The sequence below is a fragment of the Rissa tridactyla genome, chromosome Z (genome assembly GCF_028500815.1).
Source record: "Rissa tridactyla isolate bRisTri1 chromosome Z, bRisTri1.patW.cur.20221130, whole genome shotgun sequence".
NCBI lineage: Eukaryota > Metazoa > Chordata > Aves > Charadriiformes > Laridae > Rissa > Rissa tridactyla.
In genome coordinates this window covers 60055068-60079690 of record NC_071497.1, presented here as the reverse complement: position 1 = coordinate 60079690, position 24623 = coordinate 60055068, and the positions used below count along the sequence as shown (strand labels likewise).

Genomic DNA, 24623 nt, shown 5'->3' with positions numbered 1-24623 from the left:
CCTGCCTGCATGTCCTGCTGCTGAACTTGTTGCTTTCAGAGCTGTCTAGAGCGCCTTTTCTTCTCCATGAGGCCATCCTACTCTGAGCAGAGATCGCTCCAGCCTTCCTGGACAAAACCCAACCTTCAAAGCAAGATTTTCATTCTTCTGCCTGTGGGGAGCTTCTCGTGCATCTTATTCCCACCAGGCTCTGGGCTTCCTGTGATGGACCTGGGCAGTTCATGACAGCTCTACCCTGTGAGCAGCATCCAGGGACTCTGTGGGCTCTGCAGATCCACCTGGCAGCTTCTACCTTTAATCACTGAAGTGCTTGTGTTTAGTGGAGCAGAAACTATATCAGAAAAGACACAATGAGGAAAAAGAATGAAGTGCTGGGGAGTTGTAAAATTCCTTGCAGTCTCAAACAAAGTGGTTGACAAGCTGTTAATAAATCAGTGCAATCTGAATACAGACAAACTGGGAGCACATCTGCAGTGCATAGGAAGGGTTGGAAGAAAACCACAGATTTTGATGGGGTGTAGTGGTTTGTGCTGGGCTGGTCACTAAATGAATGACAGATGCTCTCTTTAACCTCTCTCCTGTCCCAGAGAAGGGAGAGAGAATAAGGGAGAAAGACTTATGGGTTGAAAAGAACACGAAAACTACCTTAATGGAACAGTAATAATAAAAAGAAAAGATAATAATATCAATAAGAAAATAATGAAATATATACAATATATACAGAACCAGTATTGGGCTCCCAGGATGATGATCACGTCACCGGCAGGCATTGGGAAGTCCCAGTCTGGACTCAGTGACAGATGGGAACTGGGTTCAGGAACGCATGGATCAGGATCAAAGGCAGAAGGACGGATAGAATCCTCCTCAGATGTCAGCCGTTGAAGAAAGAGACTGACCCCTTTTATCCCTCAGCTTTTATACTGAGCATGGTGCAGATGGGATGGACTACCCCACTGGTAAGTTTTGGCCAATGAGACCAATGACACATTTGACCTTTTTGGATGGGTTAAAGCAAACTCTCAGTCGGGTACTTTTAAGTTACAAATGATCTCTATCAAAAATTACCATGAATAATGCAGCTGTTACTTTAAAGAAACAGCTTTATGGAAACTGCTTTATTCCCAAGAAGGCTGTTTCCAATAGCCACAGATGAGTTGTTTGTGAAGTAGGAACAGAGGCCTCTGGAGGGGCTGGGGCTGCTTCTTCAGTGCCAATGGGGTCTCTTTTTGCTGCAAAGCAGTCAGTTTTCATATTTGCTGACTTGTGGTGGCGATACAGGGATGCAAGAGGCAGTTGACTGTGTGGACTGCAGGTGAGACTTGCCATGCAAAGCAAGAGGAATGTGAGAGTTGGTAATTTGTTCCTGCCCAGGGTGAAGGGAGCTGCAGACTCCTCCTGTGCAAGAATGACATTGGTACCACTGAGTTGTGCAGTCTGGAAGCTGGTGTTACTCTGAGTACATGGGGTTTATGGAAAGAACAGAAATAATAGTGTGAGGAGCAGCAATAAAGCCCTGGGCTCTCTGAGGAACCAGGACTCTCCATATGTAAATCATTAGGGTCTTAGTAAAGTGGAAACACGCCTTCAGAGAGGCAGCAGGAGCCCAAAGCCTGCCAGTTTCTCTGCGCTGCTGAAGGGAACCTGCCTGTTTCTCTGGCTTGTTCAAACCCCCTCCTTAACCCTTTTTAGAGCAGCAGCCTCACAGAGGGCTGGTGGATACAAGCTGTTGGAGGTCAGCCGGGGTGGGAGGTTGGTTCTTCAGGCCAGTTCAGACACGTGCTGATCGGAGCAGCTTCCAGGCTGGCTTTTCTCCATTGTTCCTAAGCGCTGCTCTGGGATGGAGGAGTTGCTGGGGTGTTACTGGCAGAGGATCAGGGTTGGCTGCAATGCTGCTGCCCCCAGAACACTTCACGCCAGAGGTACACCAAGGCTTCACCAGAGCTTGCAGTGCTGGTGCAAAAGCTGAGTTCTTGTCCTGGCTCCTATTTGTTGGAGCAGTGACTTTCCCAGGCATACCTCATCCAGCCTGTCTCGCAGCCCGTTCTCTGGGGCAAATGGATGGTCCTTTGCAGTTCCTTGTATCTTTCCACCAGCTGCGGAGGGACCTCAGAAGCTTAGTTTGACAAACATTGGGCAAGGTGGGTCTCATGTGCATGGTACAGTGACTGGGATACAGAAGAGGTTGTCTGCTGGTTTTCTTCAAGGCCAAATCCTGAAGCAGTCTGAGTAATTTAACAATGTTGAGTTCTGCTCCCTGGCAGAAAATATTCCTAGATGTTGTGGGACAACCTCAAGCAATCCAGTGGAAATGTCCCTGCCCATGGCAGGGGGATTGGACTAGATGAACTTTGAAGGTCCCTTCCAACACAAACCAGTCTATGATTCTATGAAATAATGTGGGTTTATGGCCTCTCAGAAGGAGTGGTGCTTTTATCTTGATTTTATTTTGAAGAAATGGATGTACGCCTTGTAAAAATGTTATTCCCAATAATTTAATTTGCGTACTCACAGGAGGCTTTTCAGAGCAGAAATTTGGACCACCCACCTCTCGTAACGTACAGACTCAGATGGTTAATATTTGACTGTTCTGCTCCTCCTCCAATATACAGCATTGGCAACTCCTATTTTTCTTTCAAGGGCCATGGCAACAACTTATCCCCACTCCTCTTTGTGTATGTGCTCTGCTTTCCTGCAGGGAAGAGATGCTGGGACAGTAGAGGGTATCCTGTTCTATCTCAGATATGCAGTTCACCAGCTGAACCGTGGAAATTTGCTGGTCTGCCTAGCACTGAGAAAGTGCAACAGTTTACAAGGTTCTCATTCGCAGTGATTTGGTAGATACAGTGAACCTTCACATAGGCATACTCAAAGCTAATTTAGATCTAACTTACACTGATTGTTGTTGTTTCTGCAGCATCTTAGATGTTTGACATTACGGAACTATCATAGAATCACAGAATGGTTAGAGTTGGAAGGGATCTTATAAGTCATCTCGTTCCAACCCCCCTGCCATGGGCAGGGACACCTGCCACTAGACCAGACTGCTCAAAGCCCCATCCAGCCTGGCCTTGAACACTTCTGGGGATGGGGCATCCACAACTTCCCTGGACAAACATTTCCAGTGTCTCACTACCCTCACAGTAAAGAATTTCTTTCTAATACTTAATCTAAACCTACCCTCTTTCAGTTTAAAACCGTTACCCCTCATCCTATCACTACACACCAATAAGCACAGGAAGAAGATTCCATTTCTTCCTAATATCCAATCTAAATCTCCTCTATTCCAGTTTAAAACCGTTACCCCTTGTCCTATCGCTGCACTCCCTGATCAAGAGTCCCTCCCTGTCTTTCCTGTAGGCCCCCTTTAGGTACTGGAAGGTCGCTGTAAGGTCTCCTCGGGGTCTTCTCTTCTCCAGGCTGAACAACCCTAACTCTTCCAGTCTGTCTTCATAGAGAGGTGCTCTGATCTTCTTCATGGCCCTCCTCTGGACTTGCTCCAACAGGTCCATGTCTGTCTTACAATGGGGCCCCCAGAGCTGGATACAGTACTCCAGGTGGGATCTCACAAGAACAGAGTAGAGAGGTAGAATCACCTCCCTTGACCTGCTGGCCATGCTTCTTTTGGTGCAGCCCAGGATGCAGTTGGCTTTCTGGGCTGTGAGTGCCATTGGCAGCTCATGTCCAGCTTCTCATCCACTGTCATGGTTTGGCCTCAGACGGCAACAAAGAACCATGTACTGCCCTCTTGAACTCTCCCCCCACAGAGGAATTGGAAGAAAAAGGCAAAACTCGTGGGTTGAGACAAAAGTAGTTTAACACAACAGCAAAGGGAACATTAAAACAACAACAATAACACAGAGTAATATACAAACATGATTATTGTACCACCACTCACCAAACCCAGGATGCCCCAGCCAGCAGATAAATCTCATCAGGTCCCATGGACTTATGCAGCACCTTCAGGTTCCTCAGCTAGTCTTGAATGTGGTCTTCTCCTACAGTGGGCAGTTCCTCATTCTCCCCGTCCCTACCTTTGCCTTCTGTGACTTGGGCAGTGTGGCTACAGCATTTGCTGGTGAAGACCAAGGCGAAAAAGTTGTTGAGCACCTCAGCCTTCTCCGTATCACAAGTGACCAGGTCTCCTGTTTGCTTCCAGAGAGGGCCCACATTTTCCCTAGTCTTCCTTTTATAGCTGACATACCGATAGAAGCTTTTCTTGTCACCCTTGACATCCCTGGCCAGATTTAATTCTGTCAGAGCTTTAGCTTTCCTGACCTGATCCCTTGCTGCTTGGATAATTTTTCTCTATTTATCCCAGGCTACCTGTCCTTGCTTCCGCCCTCTGTAGGCTTCCTTTTTGAGTTTGAGTTTTCCCAGGAGCTCCTTATTCATCCATGCAGGCCTCCTGGTGTTTTTGCCTGACCTCCTCTTTGTTGGGATGCAACACTCCTGAGTTTAGAGGAGGTGAACCTTCAATATTAGCCAGCTTTTTTTGGGCCCCTTTTCCCTCCAGGGCTTTATCCCATGCTACTCCACCAAGCAAATCCCTGAAGAGGCCAAAGTCTGCTCTGATGAAGTCCAGGATAGCTTGCTGTGCAGCCTCCTCACCCAGTTAACGATCTTGAACTCTGCCAAGGCTGCCCTTGAGCTTCACATTCCCCACCAGCCCCTCCTTGTTGATGAGAACAAGGTCCAGCACGGCACCTCTCCTCATTGGCTCCTCTATCACTTGGAGAAAGAAGCTGTCATCAACACATTCCAGGAACCTCTTGGATTGGTTATACCCTGGTGTGTTGTCCCTACAACAGATATCAGGGTGGTTGAAGTCAGCTGGCCTGTAGCAGACGCCCAGTATAATGTCACCTGTCCCTGCCCTCCCTTTAATCCTGACCCATAAACTCTAGGTCAGGTCCTCATCCATCCCCAGATGGAGCTCCATGCATTCCACCTGGTCACTGACATAGAGGGTGACACCCTGTCCTCGTCTCCCCTGCCCGTCCTTCCTGAAGATCCTGTATCCTTCCATTGCAGCATTCCAGTCGTAGGAACCATCCCACCATGTCTCCCTGATCCCAGTAAGATCACAGCCCTGGAGGTGTGTGCACGTCTCTAACTCCTCCTGTTTATTCCCCATGCCACATGCATTTGCATAGAAGCATTTAAGAGGCATTAGCTATAAATAATACGAATTAAATAATGTAGGAGAGTTACAAGCTTCACTTGCAATGACCTTCCTACCTCGGTTGTAGTGCACAGTGGCCTTAGCCAGTGTGTTAGATCAGAATGCAACAAAAATTACACAGTATTCAGGTGAAACTGCAGAAGATCTTTTTAGGCAGGCAGATCATCACTCCCTCTTAGGCTCTGCCTTGGAGGCCAGGATTGCCACTGCTACATTTTACAAATTTTTGCAGAAGAGAACGTCTTTTTTTATTATGAGAAATGCAAATGAAGAAGCAAACATTGCTCTAATCCAGTTTAATTTTGACGAAACAAAAAAGCTAAACTGCAAAACAAGCCAAAATGTGGATTGTTGCCATCTCCGACACTTTGTGCCTGCTCAAAATTGGATTTCTTTTAGGATTTTTTTCAGTTCAGTTCAAAGAAAAGAACCTCAAATAGGAAATGTTGCTTTTGAGTTTTACAGAAATATATTGACTTGAGGCAATGTGCATATTTTTTGGGAGTGCCAGTGAAATGCAAAAGCACCAGGTTGTTCACAAGGCTTACAGAGCAGGACATTCAGGGTTTTCTGAGGAGGTTGCATCTGGTGTTAGCAGCACACCTGACACTTGCTTAACCCTTCTCAGGGCTCGCCTTTTAAATTTCAGTGTCGCAGAAGGCACACTGCAGCCTTGCTGTCAATCAGAAGAGTTATAATTAATGCCTGCAGTGTAAGCTTTTAGCTGGACCGCTCCCCAGCCATCGCGCTGCGCTCCCACCTGAAGCCCAAGCACCTGGGAGAGGATTTCCCCCTCTTCCCAGCAACTTGACCCATTTTCATTTCATGATTGAATCCTGAGTGGTGTGCGTGGCTTCATACATAAAATAAAAAAACCCTTCAATGCAGCTGAGGACATGATCTTTGAGAGGCTAAGAGCTGTAGTCAGTGCTTGGGGGATGGATGCTTTGCCTTTGTCCATCTTCTCTGAATGCGAGCAGCAGTTGTGAAGGGAGAGCCACTTCCGAGATTTTTGTAAAATTTTTTTTTGTGTTTTGCATTATGGTGCTAGCGGCAAGGGAAATGCAGATTTCTCCAATGGAAATCTTCAGATGAGTTACCATGGATTAAGCTTTCGTTTAACAAATTGATAATGGGTCTGTTAATCAGATTCATACAAATGCAAGGGCTTGTTCCCGGCCAACATGGAGAGTGTGAAATCTGGGAGGTTTAGCAAAAGTGTGGTGCCGAGAGAGGGGAGGAGGATTTTCCCTGGGAGCCAGTGTTCGTGAAAGGGCTGTATAACTCATGGAGGATCTGGACAGAGAAGTCCTATGCCCAATGAAGTGTCAGGAGTTCTGGCCTCCTCGAGTGCTCGGCTGTGCTAATTCTCCCCTGTTCCTGTTTGCAGGAGTCAGGGTGACTGCTGGAGGGATGGGATGGGGAAGGACAAGCACGGGAGGAAGTCCTGGCCAGCAGTTGTGCTCTCATGCTGAATCCTTTCCTGTCCCCCTGCCAGCACCCAAGAGCAGAGTCCCGGAGCCCAGGCTGCACTGGGGTCGTTGTGGGAAGGAGAGGGGAGGAGTGGGGCGCTGCGGGTGTTGCTTCCTTCTGATGGAGAGGCACCCGGTCGGGTACCTGCGTGATGTGCTGCAGTCTTTGCTCACGACAGATCCAGACTCGCCATGCCCCAAAGGCATAGTTAGGGAAGCCCACGGGGCTGTGTGTAGAAATGTTAGGAGTCAGTGCAGCTAGAATTGGAATTGTTCTAGTACTTTTTTTTTTTTTCCCCCTTCCAAAAAGAATCCTAAAAGCAGGCTATAATTTACCTTTAATTAGCCTTTCCTTTGGTTTCATCTTGCGAGCATTTAACATTTCAAGCAATTACAGTCTCTCAGTAGAAATTCAACATTTCTGTGTCGTTATGGTAATCTGTATTGTAAAAGCCAGGAGAAATAGCCACTGGTTCAATTTGTTTCTCTGGCCCTAATAAGTGCACTTTACTTTTACCCCTATGACAGTGTTCCAGTACGAGCTTGGGTGATTTACCCAAGCAGGTTGCCTATGGATAATGTACAGGTGCAAACGCTGCTTTTCATGTTTGTGATGCGCCCACTGTAGGGTTTTGCACACTTTTGGGTACTGTGCAGCTTCACTGGCTGTGGGTTTCTGCTTACAGATTGACACAAAAAGATTCAGTAGTTTGCAAGCAGGAGCAACAATATTTCTCAGGAAGGTAAACTTCTGCACATCTGGCTGATAGCAGCTGGAAGTGACTATTGAGGCAACAGGTCTTTACAGATTTTTCCATGTGATCAGACCATGCTTCACTTTGCTGTGTTACCCAAAATAGGTATATGACTGTCTATAGACAAATGAGTGTTATTTCCTCCATTCTTATTTTGATGTTCTCTCTCTCTTCACCAGTTGCTGCAACGTGCTAGAAACCAAGGTCTAATTCTAGTGTATGTCCTTAACGTGTATTTTCTAGCACGCTCTTGCCTCCAGCTTGGCTTTCCTTACCAGCACTTCCTTTAGCTGGCCATAGCTCAGTTCATAACTTTTAACGCTTTCAGTACACAGGGGAAAAAGTTTTATGAGTGTTGCATGAGCCGCAGGAGAGCTGCAGAAGAATTCTGCAGCCTCGCGAAAGACCAGAGGTTGTGCACTGGATTGAAGCACGGAGGAAGCGCCGGAGCTCCACTGCCTGCTTGGAGAATGCCATGTATTTTCTGGTCCTGCTGCAAGCCCAGCATCATTGCCTGAGGCAGACACAGACAGCAGAGCCTGGCTGGAGAGTGCCTTGGAGGCAAGGACAGAGAGTTTCAATTTGAGAGCGGCATGGCTCAGTCCTCTTGGGAGGGTTTATTCCTCTGACCAAGGCCAACGCAGCGTTCAGCGAGCGGCCGGACTTTTTCAGGAGAGTGTGAAATTCTCCCACCACCTTATTCCTCCTTTTGTGACATTGTGCAGCTTGCACAGTTGCAGAAATCAAAATGATTTTAAGTGTTTGAAGGTGTAAAGCTGCCCACAGCAACTTCTTGCAGGGAGGAAAATACCAAAAAAAAAAGGCAGTGAAATACACCAGCAGAAAACCCAGCTGTTTACTGGGTGCAGTACAAATATTGTCGTCATGAATCTAACTAGCAATCCCTCTTCTGATCCAGCAGTAGATAAGAGCATATTCAGAGAGAAGAGTGATGGTCACAAGAAATGCTTTTATTGTTAAAAATTTCCTGACAGAAGTCTTGGCAGCTGGCAATTGCCTGATGTCATGGTTCCAGGGAATTCAGCTTTTTGTCCATATTTATGTATTGGCAAAGGTAAGTCTGGAAACTCTCAATAGGCAGCTGATTGCCTAATTCCTTCTTGAATCCTGCTGAGCTCATGGTCTTTACAGTACCTTATGACAGGCCGTAATTGTGTGTTGTGTAAGAACATGTGTTTTCTTTGTTACACAACACAAATGTGTTTCCCTTGTATTTGTTGCATGTCTATTTTCTTTGAACATCCCTTGCTTTACATATGCGAAGGAAAAATGAAAACACCCATTTAGCTTCTCCGAATTGTTCAGTACCTTGCATCCCAGCCAGTAAGAGCCCTGACCGGGTTAGTTGCTGTGTATGTGTGTATATAGACCAGCTGTGCGATGTGTGTTTGTCACACGGTGAGATCAGCCTCCATTAATTTCCTCAGGAGTTTTCTCGCGTGTAGAGGAGAAAGTGCAAACATTTCACCAAACAAGGCAAGATGGCAATGCCAAGCTCCCTTCCGAGTACAAAATCTTTGTGCAAAAGGTGGAACATTGATCCTGTGTATTGTATGGTCGCACCCAAGAAAAAAATACTCGTGAGGAAGATAACTGGAGGTAGCATCTGGTCTGTGCTACCCCAGGTAGGTGCTTCAGGTGGCTCTAGGTCCCTGTTCCTATCTGTCACGTGTTGTTTGTTCCCTCCTCCTCCAGAGAGGACTGCGTGTACAGTATACTGCTATGCCTGAGTGCTGCGTGTGGTAAGAAATAGGAGTTTTGCGCTTGAATCAAAACCTGATGAGATTTGTGGTGGCCCTTCTGTCCCAAGGGATTTCATTCACTGGTCTCACACTGTTCCTTAAGAAATCCCGGTCTTTTGCAGACACTAACTTCATCCTGGTTAGAGGCAAATGATTAGTGCTTAAAGAGCAAAGCTGTTCCCTCGTACAGATATACCGAGCCTGGCTGTGGGGTGCATTGGAGGTAACAACAAGAGAGTATGAATTTAATGTGATAAGGATGGAGCAGGAGGGACAGTGGGATATTAGTGGTGGTGAACCGCACTGCTGGAGAGATGTTAGAGTGCTTAAGGGTGGTTGAGGTCACGTGTGGCCTGATTCTGTCTGGACCATTGTGGTGATATAGTGTGTGTTATAAAAACCAAACCAAACCAAACCAAAAATCAACAAACAAACAGATGGGGCTGTGGATATAGTTGCTGGCTCCTGATGCTCTCATCTGACCAGATGCTGGCCAGGAGCAGGGAGAGATCCTCCATTTGGTGGAGGAGCTGAGGTTTCTCATGAGTGCTCCTTAATTCCTTCCTCCACAGGGAATTTGAACCATGTCACCACAGTCTTCTGGATTTCTATGACCTCTTTATATGGCACAATAGTGTCTTGTGGTTGGCAGTGCTGAAAACCACAGGAATGTTGAGGCAGCTGAGTGTGGATCCTTTGCTCATCAGCTGCAAAGAGGGAGTCCTCAGTGCTGTCCAGGTGATTTCTTGCACATCCTGGTCTAACTCCAGACCGCACCAGGCTCCAGTGGTCTAGATTGTTAGTTTCAGGCAGGGAAGCGCGGCACAATGGCTTTTTTGTTGGCTTGCCTAGAAACAGAATGTTTGGCTCTGGGTAGAAGCCGGTCAGATCTACCATAGGTAGAGGAGGTTTGGAGCAGTGGAGGATATGCTGTTTGCCCCCTCCTTCTTCTTTGTCCAGGCTCTCTTTTGCCTTTTTGAAGAAGGTAGAGAGGAAGGGAAGATTGGTTCCCTGGTTGAGGCAATCCCTGTTCAGCCAGCAGAGGTAGGGGTTTTCCTTGGTAGCCAGGGAGACCGCTGGGCAGAGGCACTGGACGGGCAGAGGCACTGGACGGGCTTCACAGGGAGAGCGCACCACACAGGTCTTCTCCCTCCAAAGGAAAAACGGAGGCAAGTTAGCTGTGTTCCCCTCCACACGGCTTCTGTCACATGGCTGGAAACCTGGCTTTGGTTAGGAGAGGCTTTTGAGAGACACTTTTCTCCAGGAACATAGGTACAGGAAGGAAGTAGGTAAAGGGGACACCTGGATTAGACATTGAGCTGGGATTAGTTTGGAGAAGAGAAGGAAAGCACCTGCTGGCTAAGGGGGAAGGTGGGATTTTTGGCTTCATTGGGAGATAGATCTGCTTTTTCTCGTTGTTTGTTAGTGTACCTGGAGGCTGTTTGTAAAACCTGCAGAGAACTGCTGAGCTCTGGCTTCTACAAAATAGGTACATGTTGGTTTACCCTTCTCCCTTCCCCGGTCTATACCTGTCACCCCCAGGGGAAACAAGGAGATGGCATTTCCTTCTTCTTTCTGTTGCCCCTAGAAGAGAAATATCAAGGAGAAAGATGCACAGAGAAGGGGAAAATCAGAACAGGCTAGTGAAGCAGCTCTGCCTCGACAGGCTGCGTTTTAACTGAAGCTGCAGCTTCAGTGAAATGGTTGGTGGGAATGCTAAAGATGCCTGAGTTAGTCTTTGCAGTAAGCATTGCGTGCACACCTCAATACTTGATTTTACAAGCATGCATGGGATCTGCAGACCTCTGAGCCACTTCTGGTGGCCCCACCATTTTATTCAGTCTGAGGCGTTCTGGAACAGCTCCTTCTCAAAGGAAAATATTGGGAGCAGTTCTATTTGGGGACAAAGTAGAGCTTAGTTTAAGCTAAGCAGAGCTAAATTTAATGCTGCACCTGGATGTGGACTCTGGTCTAATTTTAATTCAGGCATTGCAACAACGCTGCTTGCACTCAGCTGGTAAAGCGAAGCTATGTGGAGAGGGGATCACTGTATTTACCTTTTATTGTGGTAATACCTCAGTTGTTAAGTTGCTACACAGGAATGTTATTAAATAGCCTGCTGCATAAAACACACCCTGTCATGTGTGTGTTTTTACAGTTGTATCCGAGGTTGTGTCACACGGTAGGGAACAGGATAGATGTGCTGTTGCTCACTACTACCCCTTCTGCCTTCAAAGGGTCACATTACGTACTCATTCCAGTGGATTGAAGTGCTGTGTCTTCATCTGTCTTTTTCTGCAGGGCAGGTTAGCAGTATTTTCCAGAATAAATCTGGACACAGGGAGGACTTTGGGATTGTCAGACCCTGTTGGGAGAGGATGGGAAGGAAATTAATTTGCTCTTTGATACCTTCGTGGGCCAAACCCAGTGTCAGAGACAGTGAGGATGCTCTGACTGAATTCTGAATATCTACTATTAAGCACACGTTCTTTGTAGACTTAAAAGAGATTCCCTTGCTGCTCCCATTGAATATCCTAGAGTTACACAGGAAAATAAACAATCCTTTCTACTGACTTAGAGGACAGTCATGTTTCTGCCAATGCAGAGGTTGCTGTACTGCAGTTTGTGACTCATAAGAAATTAAAAAAAGGTTTGGAAAATAAACAGTGGGAATCTTGTTCCAACACTCTTGTTTAGCTGGAAATCATCTGAAATCTGAGTTGGTTTATTCTCTTTAGTCAGCTAATTCAGGGGAATGAAATCTTTGCCTATTATTGTGGTAAAATCTGTCTCTGAATTAACATGACGATGAAGAAGAAACTGCAGATTTCCAGTGCCGTCCTGCTGAGGTGGTGTTTATGCTGCAGACAGGCGGGTGTGCACATGTCTTTGTTAAAAGCTGGAATTGTCTCTGATGCTTTGTTCCTGATTTAAAATGCCATCATGCCTCTGTTTTCTTGCAGAATGAAGAGACACAAGTGTCCCTACAAATGTCCCTCACAAAGGAAGATCCTGATCCTGTGTGTTACGGGGTGGCTGATTGCACTGCTGAAGCTCCTCCATGTCGAAAGACACTTTTTTCCCTCTAAGGGCATTTATTTGGTTGAGCACTTCTTGAGCACTTCTTCTTATGTTAGAAACAGGTATTCCTACCTTAGAAATGAGTTCCAGTACGAAATTAATTGTTCATCTATATATGAACAAGATCCTCATGAAATTGGCAAGAGTTTAGAGATAAGAAGAAAAGAGATAATTGATTTAGCTGATGAAGACATTGTAGCAATCACCAGTGATTGCCACGTGTATCATTCACTTAGGAAATACCACCTAAAACTTGTTTCTCCAGAGGAGGAGAGTTTTCCAATTGCCTATTCTTTGGTTGTTCACAAAGATGCAGTAATGGTAGAAAGGCTCATATATTCACTATACAGCCGTCAAAACATTTACTGCATCCATTATGACCAAAAAGCAGCAAAAAGTTTCAAATCTGCTATGAACAATCTAGCTAAATGTTTCCCCAATATTTTCATTGCGTCAAAATTGGAGACAGTGGACTATGCACATATTTCACGGCTGCAAGCAGATTTAAATTGTTTGTCTGATTTGATGGACTCTGCAGTTCCCTGGAAGTATGTTATTAATTTGTGTGGCCAAGATTTCCCTTTGAGATCAAATTTTGAGTTGGTCGCTGAACTGAAGAGACTTCGTGGAGGAAACATGCTGGAAACTATAAAACCAAGCAGTAGCAAAAGAGAACGATTTACTTATCACTATGAACTTAGGAAAGTGCCTTATGAATACATGCAGATGCCTGTAAAAACCAACATTTCCAAGAATCCGCCACCTCATAATATTGAGGTATTTGTAGGCAGTGCCTATTTTGTTTTAAGCCGAGCGTTTATTCAATATACCCTTGAAAGCTCTCTTGCAAAAGATTTTTTCGAGTGGTCAAGGGATACATACTCTCCGGATGAACATTTTTGGGCCACTCTTGTACGTGTTCCTGGGGTCCCTGGGGAAGTTCCAAGGTCGGCCCAGGACATAACAGACCTACAAAGCAAAACCCGTCTGGTGAAATGGAATTACCTTGAAGAACATTTGTATCCTCCCTGCACTGGTACCCACCTTCGCAGCGTCTGCATCTATGGGGCTGCAGAACTAAGGTGGCTTCTGAATTACGGGCACTGGTTCGCCAACAAGTTTGACTCCAAAGTCGACCCTGTCCTGGTAAAATGCTTGGCAGAAAAACTGGCAGAACAACAGAAAGAGTGGGTAAATTTGTCGTCAGATGAATACTTTCTGCACGTAAATTCTGTGAATGCCTCGTTATAGCAGCACGGTCTTCCCTGCTGTCAGTACTGTGTACTGTTACAGCACAGCGCCTGCAGCTCCTCTGCCTTGACCTGCTGCAGGATGTTAGTGAGCGAAACAGCCGTTCTGCATAAAGTTGAGCCCTGGGGAGTCGGGTGCCTGCCCTTTTATTTATGAAAAGTCATGCCTCTCTGATTGACTGTATGTAACTTGCCACAGTAATCTTGTAATTGTTCTTCAGGGTGATTCTGAGAGGATGAGATTTGCTTTTGGAGGCTGGTGCTGCCTGTCCTAATGGAGTATTTCAGAAACATGTTTTTCATCCAGTGTGTTTGCCTCTTTCCTGAGAAACTCCAGCGCCTCTGCCTGTCCCCTTTCCCTTCACTTTTGTTTTTCTTAAAGGTGTGAAACAAAGACCTCTGTATCTACTACCTCAGGAAAACTGGAAGTGCCCAGCTCACAGACAAAAACCAAGAGATCAGCATGACACCAAATGAGCCATGTGGCCTCACCTGAAGTCCCAAACTTCCCGTCTGTGGGAGCTAAAAAAGATCTTTGCAATGTGAAAATGACTGGATGATATAAGGGAAAGAAGATCCTTAGATAACGCATTGTCTGAAGCGTCGTTTTCTTCTCCCCACTCATCTGTGTGTTGCTTCTCCTTCTGTGAAGTGTGTGCTCAGGTTCCGTGCCACGCCTATGAAATCGGTGGTAGTTGATTGAAACAGAATTATGCACTGTTATTCTTCAGAGGCAGTATATGAGCATGCCCTAAGGGCAGTCTCTGCAGCCCCTTCGGGTAGACATCCATGCCAAAAGAGGTTGATCTTCATTTCTATCTCTGCCTGTAGAGATATCTTCCTGTGAAATCCCAGTCCTCTTGAGACAGTACGTCTACACACGGTGGATAACAAGTGCTATTTCCAATTAGTGTTCAGCAATGTGGTGCTATGTTGAAATGCAAAACATGCGAAATTGAGCAGTAATCATAAGAATAGCCATATTGCAGAAATGAAGACCCTGTGTAGACATGGCTTTCTGTGGAAGTCTCTTGGCCTTGCACCGCCATGATCCCTGGCTGACGGGTGCCTGGTCAAGCCCTGGTTCAACTGTAGAGCAACTTTTCTCCAACAGCCTCTGCTTCCCATGGCCTTGCCAGGCCTCCTTGTAGCGAAGTGGCCCAGAAGCCTTCTCGCAGCTGGGCTCTCCAGACCACAGCATGAGGGAAGTGTTTGTTAGTGCAGGGGTCTCTGCAGAAATTCTTGCAACTCAGAAATGCCTCCTGGCATTTTGGGGGTTTCTCTGGAATGTTGCTCTGCCACACATTCAGTTTTGGTGGTTCCAGCTTGGGGTCTAAGCTTGCTCGCTGTCCTCTTTCTACCCATCTGGCTTTTATTAAGGGGCATCTTCCCGTGAGTGTCTTTGGGATATCTGGTCTTATCGATCCACAGATTACTGCAATAATGACCATGTCTCGTACCCATGAGAAATCTTTGTTTCTTATTTGAGTTGAAAGAACGAAGTCATTTTTTGGTCTCAGTTATTGTTTATAAATTTAGTGATGGTCAAGTCATCTGTGGCTTAAGATTGGATTTGTGTGTCATGAGTCGTGGGCCTTTTTCCCCGTTCACGACACTGATTTCCTATGCGTTTTCTGTTTCACTTGTTCCAGCTGTAAAACGGGAGCAATGATGTTCTATTACCTTCCTAAGCACTTCAAAAACCTATGGATGTTTTGGGTTGATTGCACAGCACTAATTGCTTATCAAACTATTTATGGAGTCTGGGGACACACAGGTCAAGTATCTCTTTGATGTACTGCTTCTGAAATAAATGGGGATTATTTTTAAGGTGTGTGTTGCTTACTTCAGTCACTTGCCATGTCTGCCCAAGGCTGTTCTGACTTGATGTGATTTATAGACACTGTAAAAAATGAAATATTGACAGTATTTACATACTCATACATTAGTACTTGTATATAAAGTAGACTTGCCACATGGAAAAAGGTTAATAAAAGAGGATGTTAGGATCCCAAAGGGCCAAGACACAGCTTTCTGTACACATGAATTGTTGATGATATAATTGATATATTGAATTAATTATATAATGATATATTTAAAATTTTTTATTTAGTTAAATTGCCTGTATGTATGTATCTACACACGTCGCCATTTGTGTTGAATTTAAGTGCTTTGCTCTACCATAAATTTATAAAAATAATCCACCAGCACATTAAACATAACTGAAGTAAATAATTTTCATCAACATGCAACTTTGTGCTACTTTAACTGAATTGGGTTGAATGATACCTGTAATTTAACTAGTTTGAAATAAGGCAGCTCATGCTTCCTACGTAGTGAAGAAGTGGATGTGGAGATGGCACAAGGTGAAATAGCATCACCCATTACAGTGGTACTTTTGCTAGCTGGAGAAGTACAAGTTGTACAGGCATAGTTGCAACTTTATGAAGTGCTGATTTTCTAATGAATTATAAATATTTCTGGTTTTTGAAGGTAATTTCAAAGGCTTTTCAAGCTTGTAGAAAGGCAGTTCACAAAAATCACTCAAGCTGGAAGATCATGTGGCCCAGCCTCCCACTTATGACAGGATCGACACTAAATTTGGGCTGGGTTTCTTGGACCTTGTCCCAGGGAGTCTTGTGGATCTCTAAGGAAGATTCTGCAGCCTTCTGGGGCAAAGTTTTCCAATGTTTCCAGGAAAAAGAACAGCCAAAATATAAGTTACTTAAATTCTGAATAATTTTCTCTCTGTTTTTTCACTTTGCATTCATCAATGTAGATGTACAATGTAGACGCCTGTATCATGGTTTTGTGATTAGACTATGGGGCTAGGTAACAACTTCATTATTTACCTCTGACTTCATCATCTTTGTTCTTTATGCTGGTAGGTCTGTCTTTGCTGAAAATGGACCGGAGCCACGATCAGCAAACACCTTTCTCTCTGTGAGAAAAGTGGCTGAACCTAGTTTATGGCAAAGCAAATACGAAATTAATTTTATTTGGGCTGGAACTTAGATTATAGGCGGTTGTCTGCCATTCTGCTCTCAAAAGGATTTTTTTTTTTTTTTTGGTCTTAGTAAACCTCAGACGTCCCTTTCCTCTTCGTCTCTTCCCCTTCCTCACTTTTCCTGAAAAAGATTCCTCTTGCAAGTTGTTTCACAGACTTGAAATGCACGTGCATTTGCATGTATTAGATGGTTCTCTCTGTCTTTGTTCTGCTGAAGAAGCCCCACGCTGGCTTTCTCTCGTCCACCCTGCCCTGTTCTGGCTGCATGGAGCACCTGGGCTATCAGTTAACCTGCTTTTCCCGTTCAGGAAGGATGCTGCTCCTGGCTGTCAGCGCTGGTGCACGGGTCCAGCCCATCGTTTTGTTAGTGGCTGAGAACAGCGAAAATGCTGAATGCCTTCTAACGTGGAAAAGTTAAGTGAGGAAGAAAAGGAAATAATGAGCTTTAACAAAAGAGACGCAGAGACGACATTTGCACAATTTGTCTCGCTAATGAATTTATTAGGCTGGACGTGGAGTCAGGAGGATAGTATATACAAACATAAATGCCTCACTACATATTTTCTTTGACATTGGAATAAAAGGATGTGAAAGGAAGAACTAGAAACTAGACACCTAATCTGTAATTGTAATTTAAACAGACTTGGCCTGTTGAGCATTTCTGTGGCTGCTATGTCATTACTGTGGCATTTGAATCAGAATGTATAAACATGAGTAAACCAGTATTTGGGCAGAAAATGTGGAGTATATGTGACACGCTAGTGTGTTTTTACAGTGTAACCTTGATTTTCAGTTCAGGTGTAATATCTGTTTCTTTTTCTGTGTTTTTACAGAACTTGCGTTGTTCTTGATGGTGATAATTTCCACTCGCATAGAAATGATACTTCAGAACAATGCGATCTATTAGTGAGATGTGGTATTTTTGATATTTCAAGCTGATGGTTCAACACTCTTATCTGGTCCTGTTTTTTCACAACTACCAGGCTCTTTGATTTTTCTATGGCTGAAGTATACTAATCTTGATAGTACCAATCCTTCTTAGGAAAGGGAGAAAGCAAAAGCCATGAAACTTTGGATGAGGCATTTTCTCAATAGAGATAGGAAGGACCAGATGGTATATTGTAAAGGGAGACAGGAACAATACATTTTCTTGCTACAGAGCTGCCATGTATGTGTCTTAGCAGAGATGTGCTTAAGTGGAAATCCTTGCATATAGCATGGTCGCTGCTCCCACGTGTGATCAAGGTAAGCTAGACTTGAGTTAGTACATTTTGAAAATGAAGGTCAGTTAGGAAATAATGCCTGGACCCTGTATCAGTTTCTCTTCTTGTAAAAAAATAGATGCTCTGAAAAATCTTGACTAGGGTGTTACAAAAAGACTCGGGAGACTGGGCTGGTTGCATCAGAGTGGGCATAAGAAGGACCCTCTAATTTTTTTGCTTAAGGCAGGTCAATGGTTTTTAATGATGCTTTCTGTGTTATTTGCAGAAACCAATTTAAAGATGTGCTAATTTGAAAAAACAGTGACTGACTTCCACCTTGCATCTCAAGTGTTTGCTATAACACATATGAGTTTATTTAAAAGACTCTTCCCTGGGCTACAATTAGAGACTTCATTGTGATTTAATTAAAGGCAGCAGCTTCTCTATTGCTGAGCCTCTTTTTCTCTGCCTGAGTTTGTTCTCTGAGACGGGAAGGACGGTAAGTCTAAGCTTTACCTGGGGTGATGAGAAGATTAGAGAGTATACAGAGATACTGCAGGTGGCATTAGTACCGCTATAGCATAACAGCTGGGAAATAAGAATAACTGCATCTTATGCTGTAGAGGTTCAAGTCACTATTTATTCATAAACATAGTAAGAATTGGAAATCATACAGTTGGAAATAACTACATGCAAATATTCTAGTGCTAAATTGCTAGAGGCCGTGGGAAGTAGGACAAAAATACAGGTGGTATGTCCATTTTTATCTGATGCATGGTAAAATTAGCTGAAGATGAATTGCAAGACCTTTCAGTTAGCACAAAAGTAGAAGTCCTCCTCCTACAGAGGTTTGAAATGGCAGAATTAAAGGCAGCAGCTTATTTTCTCCAAGAAATGTTATGCTTGCTTTTGTTTCCTACGGTTGTTTCTTACCTTTTAATACAGCAGTCCCAGCTTCTTTATGGCCTACAGATACCCATATCAGTTACATTTTATCACCTGCTCTTAAATTTTATCATTTACTCTAAGCTTCTTTGGAGTCCATAACTTTCTTTTTGTCCTGTAGGAAGTCTAGGGGGTCTTAATACAATCAGCATGTGGCATGGCTGAATTTCCATTTAATTGGCTTTAGTAGACATGTGCATGTTCTCAGCTACCCTGGGCCTGAACTGGTACAGCAGTTATGAGGTTCCATCACTAGGCAATTATTTAAAGAAAAAATTATCAAAGGTATCCTTTGTTCCTAATGCCAAACTTAACTTCTTCCCCTTGTCTTGAATTCTGCTTGGTATAGGCTATACATAAAAAAGCTGTGTCAAGAAGATACATCCAAAGGAATAAAATTATGTACATCACCCAAAAGGAAAAAAAAAACAAACAGTTGGTTTGGAAAAGTCATTTCAAGTAACTGAAAAAATGAATGATGAATTTTATCCCCCAACAGGGATAAAATAAGAATATTCCTGAACAGGGATAAAATACACGCAGCTGTTGTCGCAGCCAGTTGGAGAGTTACTTCTCTGACTTTTGTATCGTTAATAATGTTCTTAAAAATGCACTCCTATTTCCAAGGTTTTGCTCAACTGGGATGTGAATGCCTGCAATTGGTAAAGCTTCATCCCTCTTCTTTGCAGATCAGAGTGGTACCCTGTGAATCCATGAGCAGGTTTAAACGATTTATTTCTTTGCCAGGCCTCAGATTCCAAACTTCCTCTAGGGTAGAGCAGAATCAGAAAAGCATCTGGCCATCGGCACGCAAGTAATCGGACAACACAACCTCCCGAGGATGGAGCTGCCTCCAGAAAATGAGCTGGATCTGGAGTCAGCCCTCTCAGACGGCAGAGCAAACACTGCCTGTATTTCATTTCATTAGAGCACGTCAGCATTATAATTTTCAAGACCAGCCAACTAATTGTATTATCTGTGTTGTTTTCATTGGCTGAAGGATCGTGAAATTCTCTCTTCTCTCTCTTCTTAAATGAAGATTTATTTAAAATCTCTGTACATATATTTTGGGAACAGACACAGTATGTCTTCTTGCACTGCATGCCTTATCCTCATTTGAAACCAAGGGAGCCAAATCAGGTTCTGAAGTCATAAGGCAATAAAGAACCGAAGACATGAAGAACTGAGTCATCCTAAAATTAAGTAGCCGTAGCATTTTGCTTCTCTATGATCATTAAGTGTATAGTTTCATATTCAGTTTCAGAAACCTGAGGCATTTCATAAATTGGAATAGCAAGAAGTGGAGATATTAAAGAAAAATTTACCTGGAGTGCTTACCTGTGAGTTTTCGTTTCAGTCTACATGAAGTGAGTCGCTTTCATTTTAGTTGCTCACAGACATGCACACCACAGAGCTGCTGCTGGCACTGGGGTGCCATTGCCACCTTCCCCAGTGCCTCGGGGGCTGCGCTCTCCCCCTGGTTGGGCACTGCTCACTGCAGTCACCAGAAGAAGGGGCAGAAGATATGGCCTCCATCCCACCGCTCTAGAAATAACTTTTTGGGCAGCTACCTAGCAGCATTCTAAGGCTGTTGGAGTAGATAAACATGTCAGATGATGAGCTTCGATATTGCAGCCTTGGGAGAGAGTGGAGACAAGGGCTGGGCTGCGATGGATCCCAACAAGAAAAAACACTTGGGCTCGGGCGTGCACAGATGTGCCCCCTTCAGACTACCAGATGCAGAAAGTGGAGGTTTGAGTTTCATTAAGGAAATGTGTTACGCTCTGTGAGCATCTATGGTAGGAACTCGCTTGCTTAATGCAAGAGTATTTGGTGACCATTTCATCAAAATAGACTTTGCTGTCATAATTCTACTATTTCTGTTTTGTTGGGGTGTTTTGACAGATTTTTTTTTACAGATTGACTTCAAATTTCTTAACAACTGAACTGCTGAGTTCTGCATGGTGTTCAATCCAGCTGAGGGGTAGAGTGACATGAACTCCATCTGACAAGGGTTTCAGCTGCCTCAGAGGCTTTCCACAATTGCCACACTAGCTGATGGTAGCGTGAAGTTTGGGTGTTGCTCACAGACAGTTTATCATTAAACTGAAACGTTTCCTATTAAACAAGTGGCACTTTGCACAGTGTCTGAGAGAGATGACTCTGAGTATTGGTTCTCCTGGTGGCTGGTACCTTGTCCTCTGATGAGGCATGATGAAGCATGATGAGGCAGTGAACCTTTGTGCTCCAGGGATCACAGTGTCAGCTGGGATATATAGAAGGGGAGAGGATCCAGGTCCTCTTTTGGGTGCTGTTAATTGAGCTGAATGCCCAAGGTCGAGTTAGCTGGCAAGACCGGTGAGAAGATTGTGTCTGTGCACCCAGTCAAGGCACAGGGATGAGGGAAGTGCCTGCTCAGACAGTTCAGTTAAGATTTGGCTAGTTTTGCACGGAGTCAGAAAGTGGTGCAGCCCCAGAGTGCTGTCAGTCGAAGGGTAGGGCACCCAGCAGCTTCTCTTGTCTCCAAGGTTGGGATGGGGGTGTGTTTAAAGACTGGAATGCCAAACCTGGGGGGGTTGTGTAGCTGCAGAATCCACCCCAGGGGACTACATTGCTTCAAAACAAATTGTTCCTGAAGCATTTCTAAGAGTGGATTCATTCTCTTTTCCTCTGGCTGCTGGGTAAACGCCCCTGCAAAATCCTCCTGCTTCTGTTTTCTATTGAATCTGTTGTTGGTGATCAGCCATTTGATCATGTTCTTCATTTTTGTGATACGTACAGAAAAGCAAATCCAGGTGTGTCTCCTTGCTGAGGTGTCCTGGAAGGCACAATGGAGCCATTGTTCATCGCTGCTGTTGGCCCTGCTGATGCGAATGAACCATGTGCTGAATGTTTAGTGGAAACTGAGTTATGGATGAGTGACTTGACCAGATAAAAGTAAAATAACACCCAGAGGGAAGGGAAAGCAGCCAAAAAGAAGTTATGTCTCATAAAGGGAGATACCTGCCTTTTTTTACCCCCAAGCAAAAAAACAACTTGATGTTGGGCCATAAATGCCGAAAATGAACAAATCAGCTAATATGGTATTGCTTAATCTAGCAGACAGAAATATAATGGAGATCTAGTGGCTGGAACATGATGCCAGATATTAGCAATAAAATGAAAATTATAACTCTTTTTTCAGCAAAGGAATTTTCCTTTGGAATAAATTGCCAAGGATTATGTTTGATCCTGTGTCATTTGAAGATATTGGTAGTTTAGCTGTAACTTCAAGACTTGATGTGGGAATTACTCTGATTTTTCATGGTCTGCACTATGCAGAAGGCAGGCGGCATTTCATCAAGGCTGGAGATAAAACCATAGAATCAACTCAGGAAAAAATACAGCTAAATTCAAGTGGGAGTGGGAGTTGCTCATATTGACCATTGCAAACAGAAAGGGCCCTTGCATTAATTAGCACCAGTGATAGTGCTCTATGCATAAAAGTGGCTAGCTTTCATTTTTCTGCTCTTGTCAAAACAGATGAAGCCCTACTTTTAGGAGAAGTTACACCTGTTTAACAGTTCTTGTTGTTATGTAGTTTATTGTTGTTAGGAAGGAGAATAAGCAGTGAAGGGGAAGATCATCCATACAGCACATATATAAGCAGCTACATCAGTAACACGTCATAAACCTAATAAAAGGTGTTAGACTGGTATAGACACTTCAACGTAAAGGTCCAAAGACCTGAGATCTGGGAACCTGGTATGGACCCAGAGATCCAAACTGGTAATCGTGGACCTTGGGACTTGAAGTATCGGGGCTCAGGTGTCACCCACAGCTAATGATGCTCCTGCCTTGATTATGTGGGGAAAGTGTGCAGCTGCCACTTGCTGATTCTGCAGCAATAGCATGCTGTAGGTGAGCTTTCATGCTGTAGCCTCCTGTGCCAACACACCTACTCAACGTCTGGGTTTACAAGCTACAGGAAAGCTAACAGCCAGTGATGCCAACTCGGTCTAAAAGCCAAGCTGAAGTTTTCAGTGTGTTATACACTACTGAAAAGCAACGTCTGCAACTGAAGTTAACGAAGAGGTGCCGCTGCTGCACAGTCACACCTTGAATTCTCCTTGGTGTAAGGTAACCACTTTCTCTCCCAGCACAATCCCACTTCACACTTCAAAGTGTTTCTCCTTACTGTTCGTTGCCTCCACAGGAATCCTGTTCCTGCCACCAGGTCACTTTAAAAAGTATAGACAGGGCTTACTCAAAGACTTTCAGAGAAGCCTAATTCTTGACAGTTGCAAAGCAACTTTCCCTGTTCCAGAAACTTTTTTTCCATTTCCCGAAAGAATTTTAAACTCCAGTTTGCCAGACTCTGTGGGGGTCCCCCTCAGAGAAAGATTAAAGTTTAATTAAATATTAGGAGGAAAGAGAAATGGGGGACGTGTGAATGAGCCACAGAAGTAAAATGTAATTTCTGCAAGTAATTCTGGCTCAGGAGCATGTGCCTGTGCTCTCGGTGTCAAGGGACCGATCCCTTCCTGCTGTGGCTGCAGCAACTCAGCTTGGGTATTTGCCTGATTTCCAGTGTCAGGAATGGCCTCTACGGCAAATCAGTTTTACACTTCTGCTGGCAAATATCTTGAATATTTAATGACTCTGAAGTGGGTTTTGATGTGTTAGGGCAACCGGACTATTAATAAGTGAACCGTGGTCCTGCAGCTGCATTGGACTGGTCAACTGGTTTGTCCCCGTGGACAAACTGCATTACCCTACATTTATGAAACATTTGTTTCCTAATTAAATTGGCTAAAAAAAATATATTTCTGTTTGTAGATACTGCTCTGGCAGCAGGGATGCTTTATGAAGACAATGGTATCTTCTGGGGCCGATGGTAGAGCTGGAGGACCTGCTGCTGGGGTGGGGGAGGCGTGGAGGGATGTCCCCCTGGGGACAGCCAGGCGTAGGGAGCGGGCAGGGCTGAGGGGGGAGGGGGGGTCTGTGAGGCCAGGTGGGGAGGTGGGGAGCCGCGAGGGACGTGCAGGACCTCTGATGCCGTGGGGGGAAAGCTGCGGGCTGGGGAGAGGCAGAGAAGGGAGTGTCTGCGTAAAGGCGGTGGGGAGCACCTTGCAGAATATATATAAAAGATCTGGATGGACTGAAGGCTTGCTTCCTTTTTTTTTTCCAATATGCATTTTGTTGTTTTAGCTTTTGTCAGTGTTTTTCCATTGTTACTCTTATTGCTTTGAAAAACACAGGTTATCTAAGATGATCTCTGATTTAAGATCTGAGCCAATGCCTTAATCACATGCCTGGGGCCTTACCTTCTTCCTGGACCCACGTGTAAAGAAACGGCAATTTCTGAGGGCAGTTTCTAATAGCCAGAATAGTGCCAATGTGTGTATGCTGGCTTTATTGTGCTCAACTGAGCTATTGTTTAAGCAGTATTGCTTCTGTCTCTGTCCCCTTTCATATCTGTACATAGATGTAAACTCTGGCAGCCCCTGAATTTGGTGGTTTTGGTATTGCAAGTAACCAGGTGTGAGAGCAAAGCATGAGTGATGCTGTGAGGAAGAAGAGACGAGACATCACAGGTGCAGAATATGTCTGAAAAAAAAAGTTTAAAAGTTCAAAGAAATTAGTTTTGCTTGGGTTCTGTTATGACAAAGCCATTTAAATAATGTTAGTTCAATGCTAATTTTATTTTGATTTGAAGCAAAGCTCTGAGCTTGATACTGAATTACTATGAGGCTTTGAGAAAGTTACCAGCAAACTTGTCAGAAAATGTCTGCTGAAACTGTTGTTCTACAGAACACTGGACTCTTGATTAAGTTATTTCTTCTGTGATGATATTGACTTGCCTTTGAGAAAATTAAGATTCAAAGATTCCTTTGGTTTTGCTGTCGCTTGCATATGAAAAACTCAGGTTTCCAGGTGAAACATTTTCCCAGTTTCTCAGTGAAAGTAGTCACTGTGAAGTTGTA

The 24623-nt window shown here is 44.3% G+C and overlaps 1 protein-coding gene across 3 annotated transcripts in view; it reads left to right on the top strand.

The window, feature by feature from the left end:
* GCNT4 (glucosaminyl (N-acetyl) transferase 4) overlaps window positions 1-20676 on the top strand; it is a 29395-nt gene extending 8719 nt beyond the window's left edge. For all 3 annotated transcript variants that reach the window (XM_054186264.1, XM_054186263.1, XM_054186262.1), the window contains exon 3: window positions 12136-20676. In XM_054186264.1, coding sequence (XP_054042239.1) covers window positions 12137-13504 — 1368 coding nt within the window. In that variant the 5' untranslated portion in view covers window position 12136 and the 3' untranslated portion in view covers window positions 13505-20676. The remainder of the gene's footprint in view (window positions 1-12135) is intronic.
* Window positions 20677-24623: the final 3947 nt, after the last annotated feature.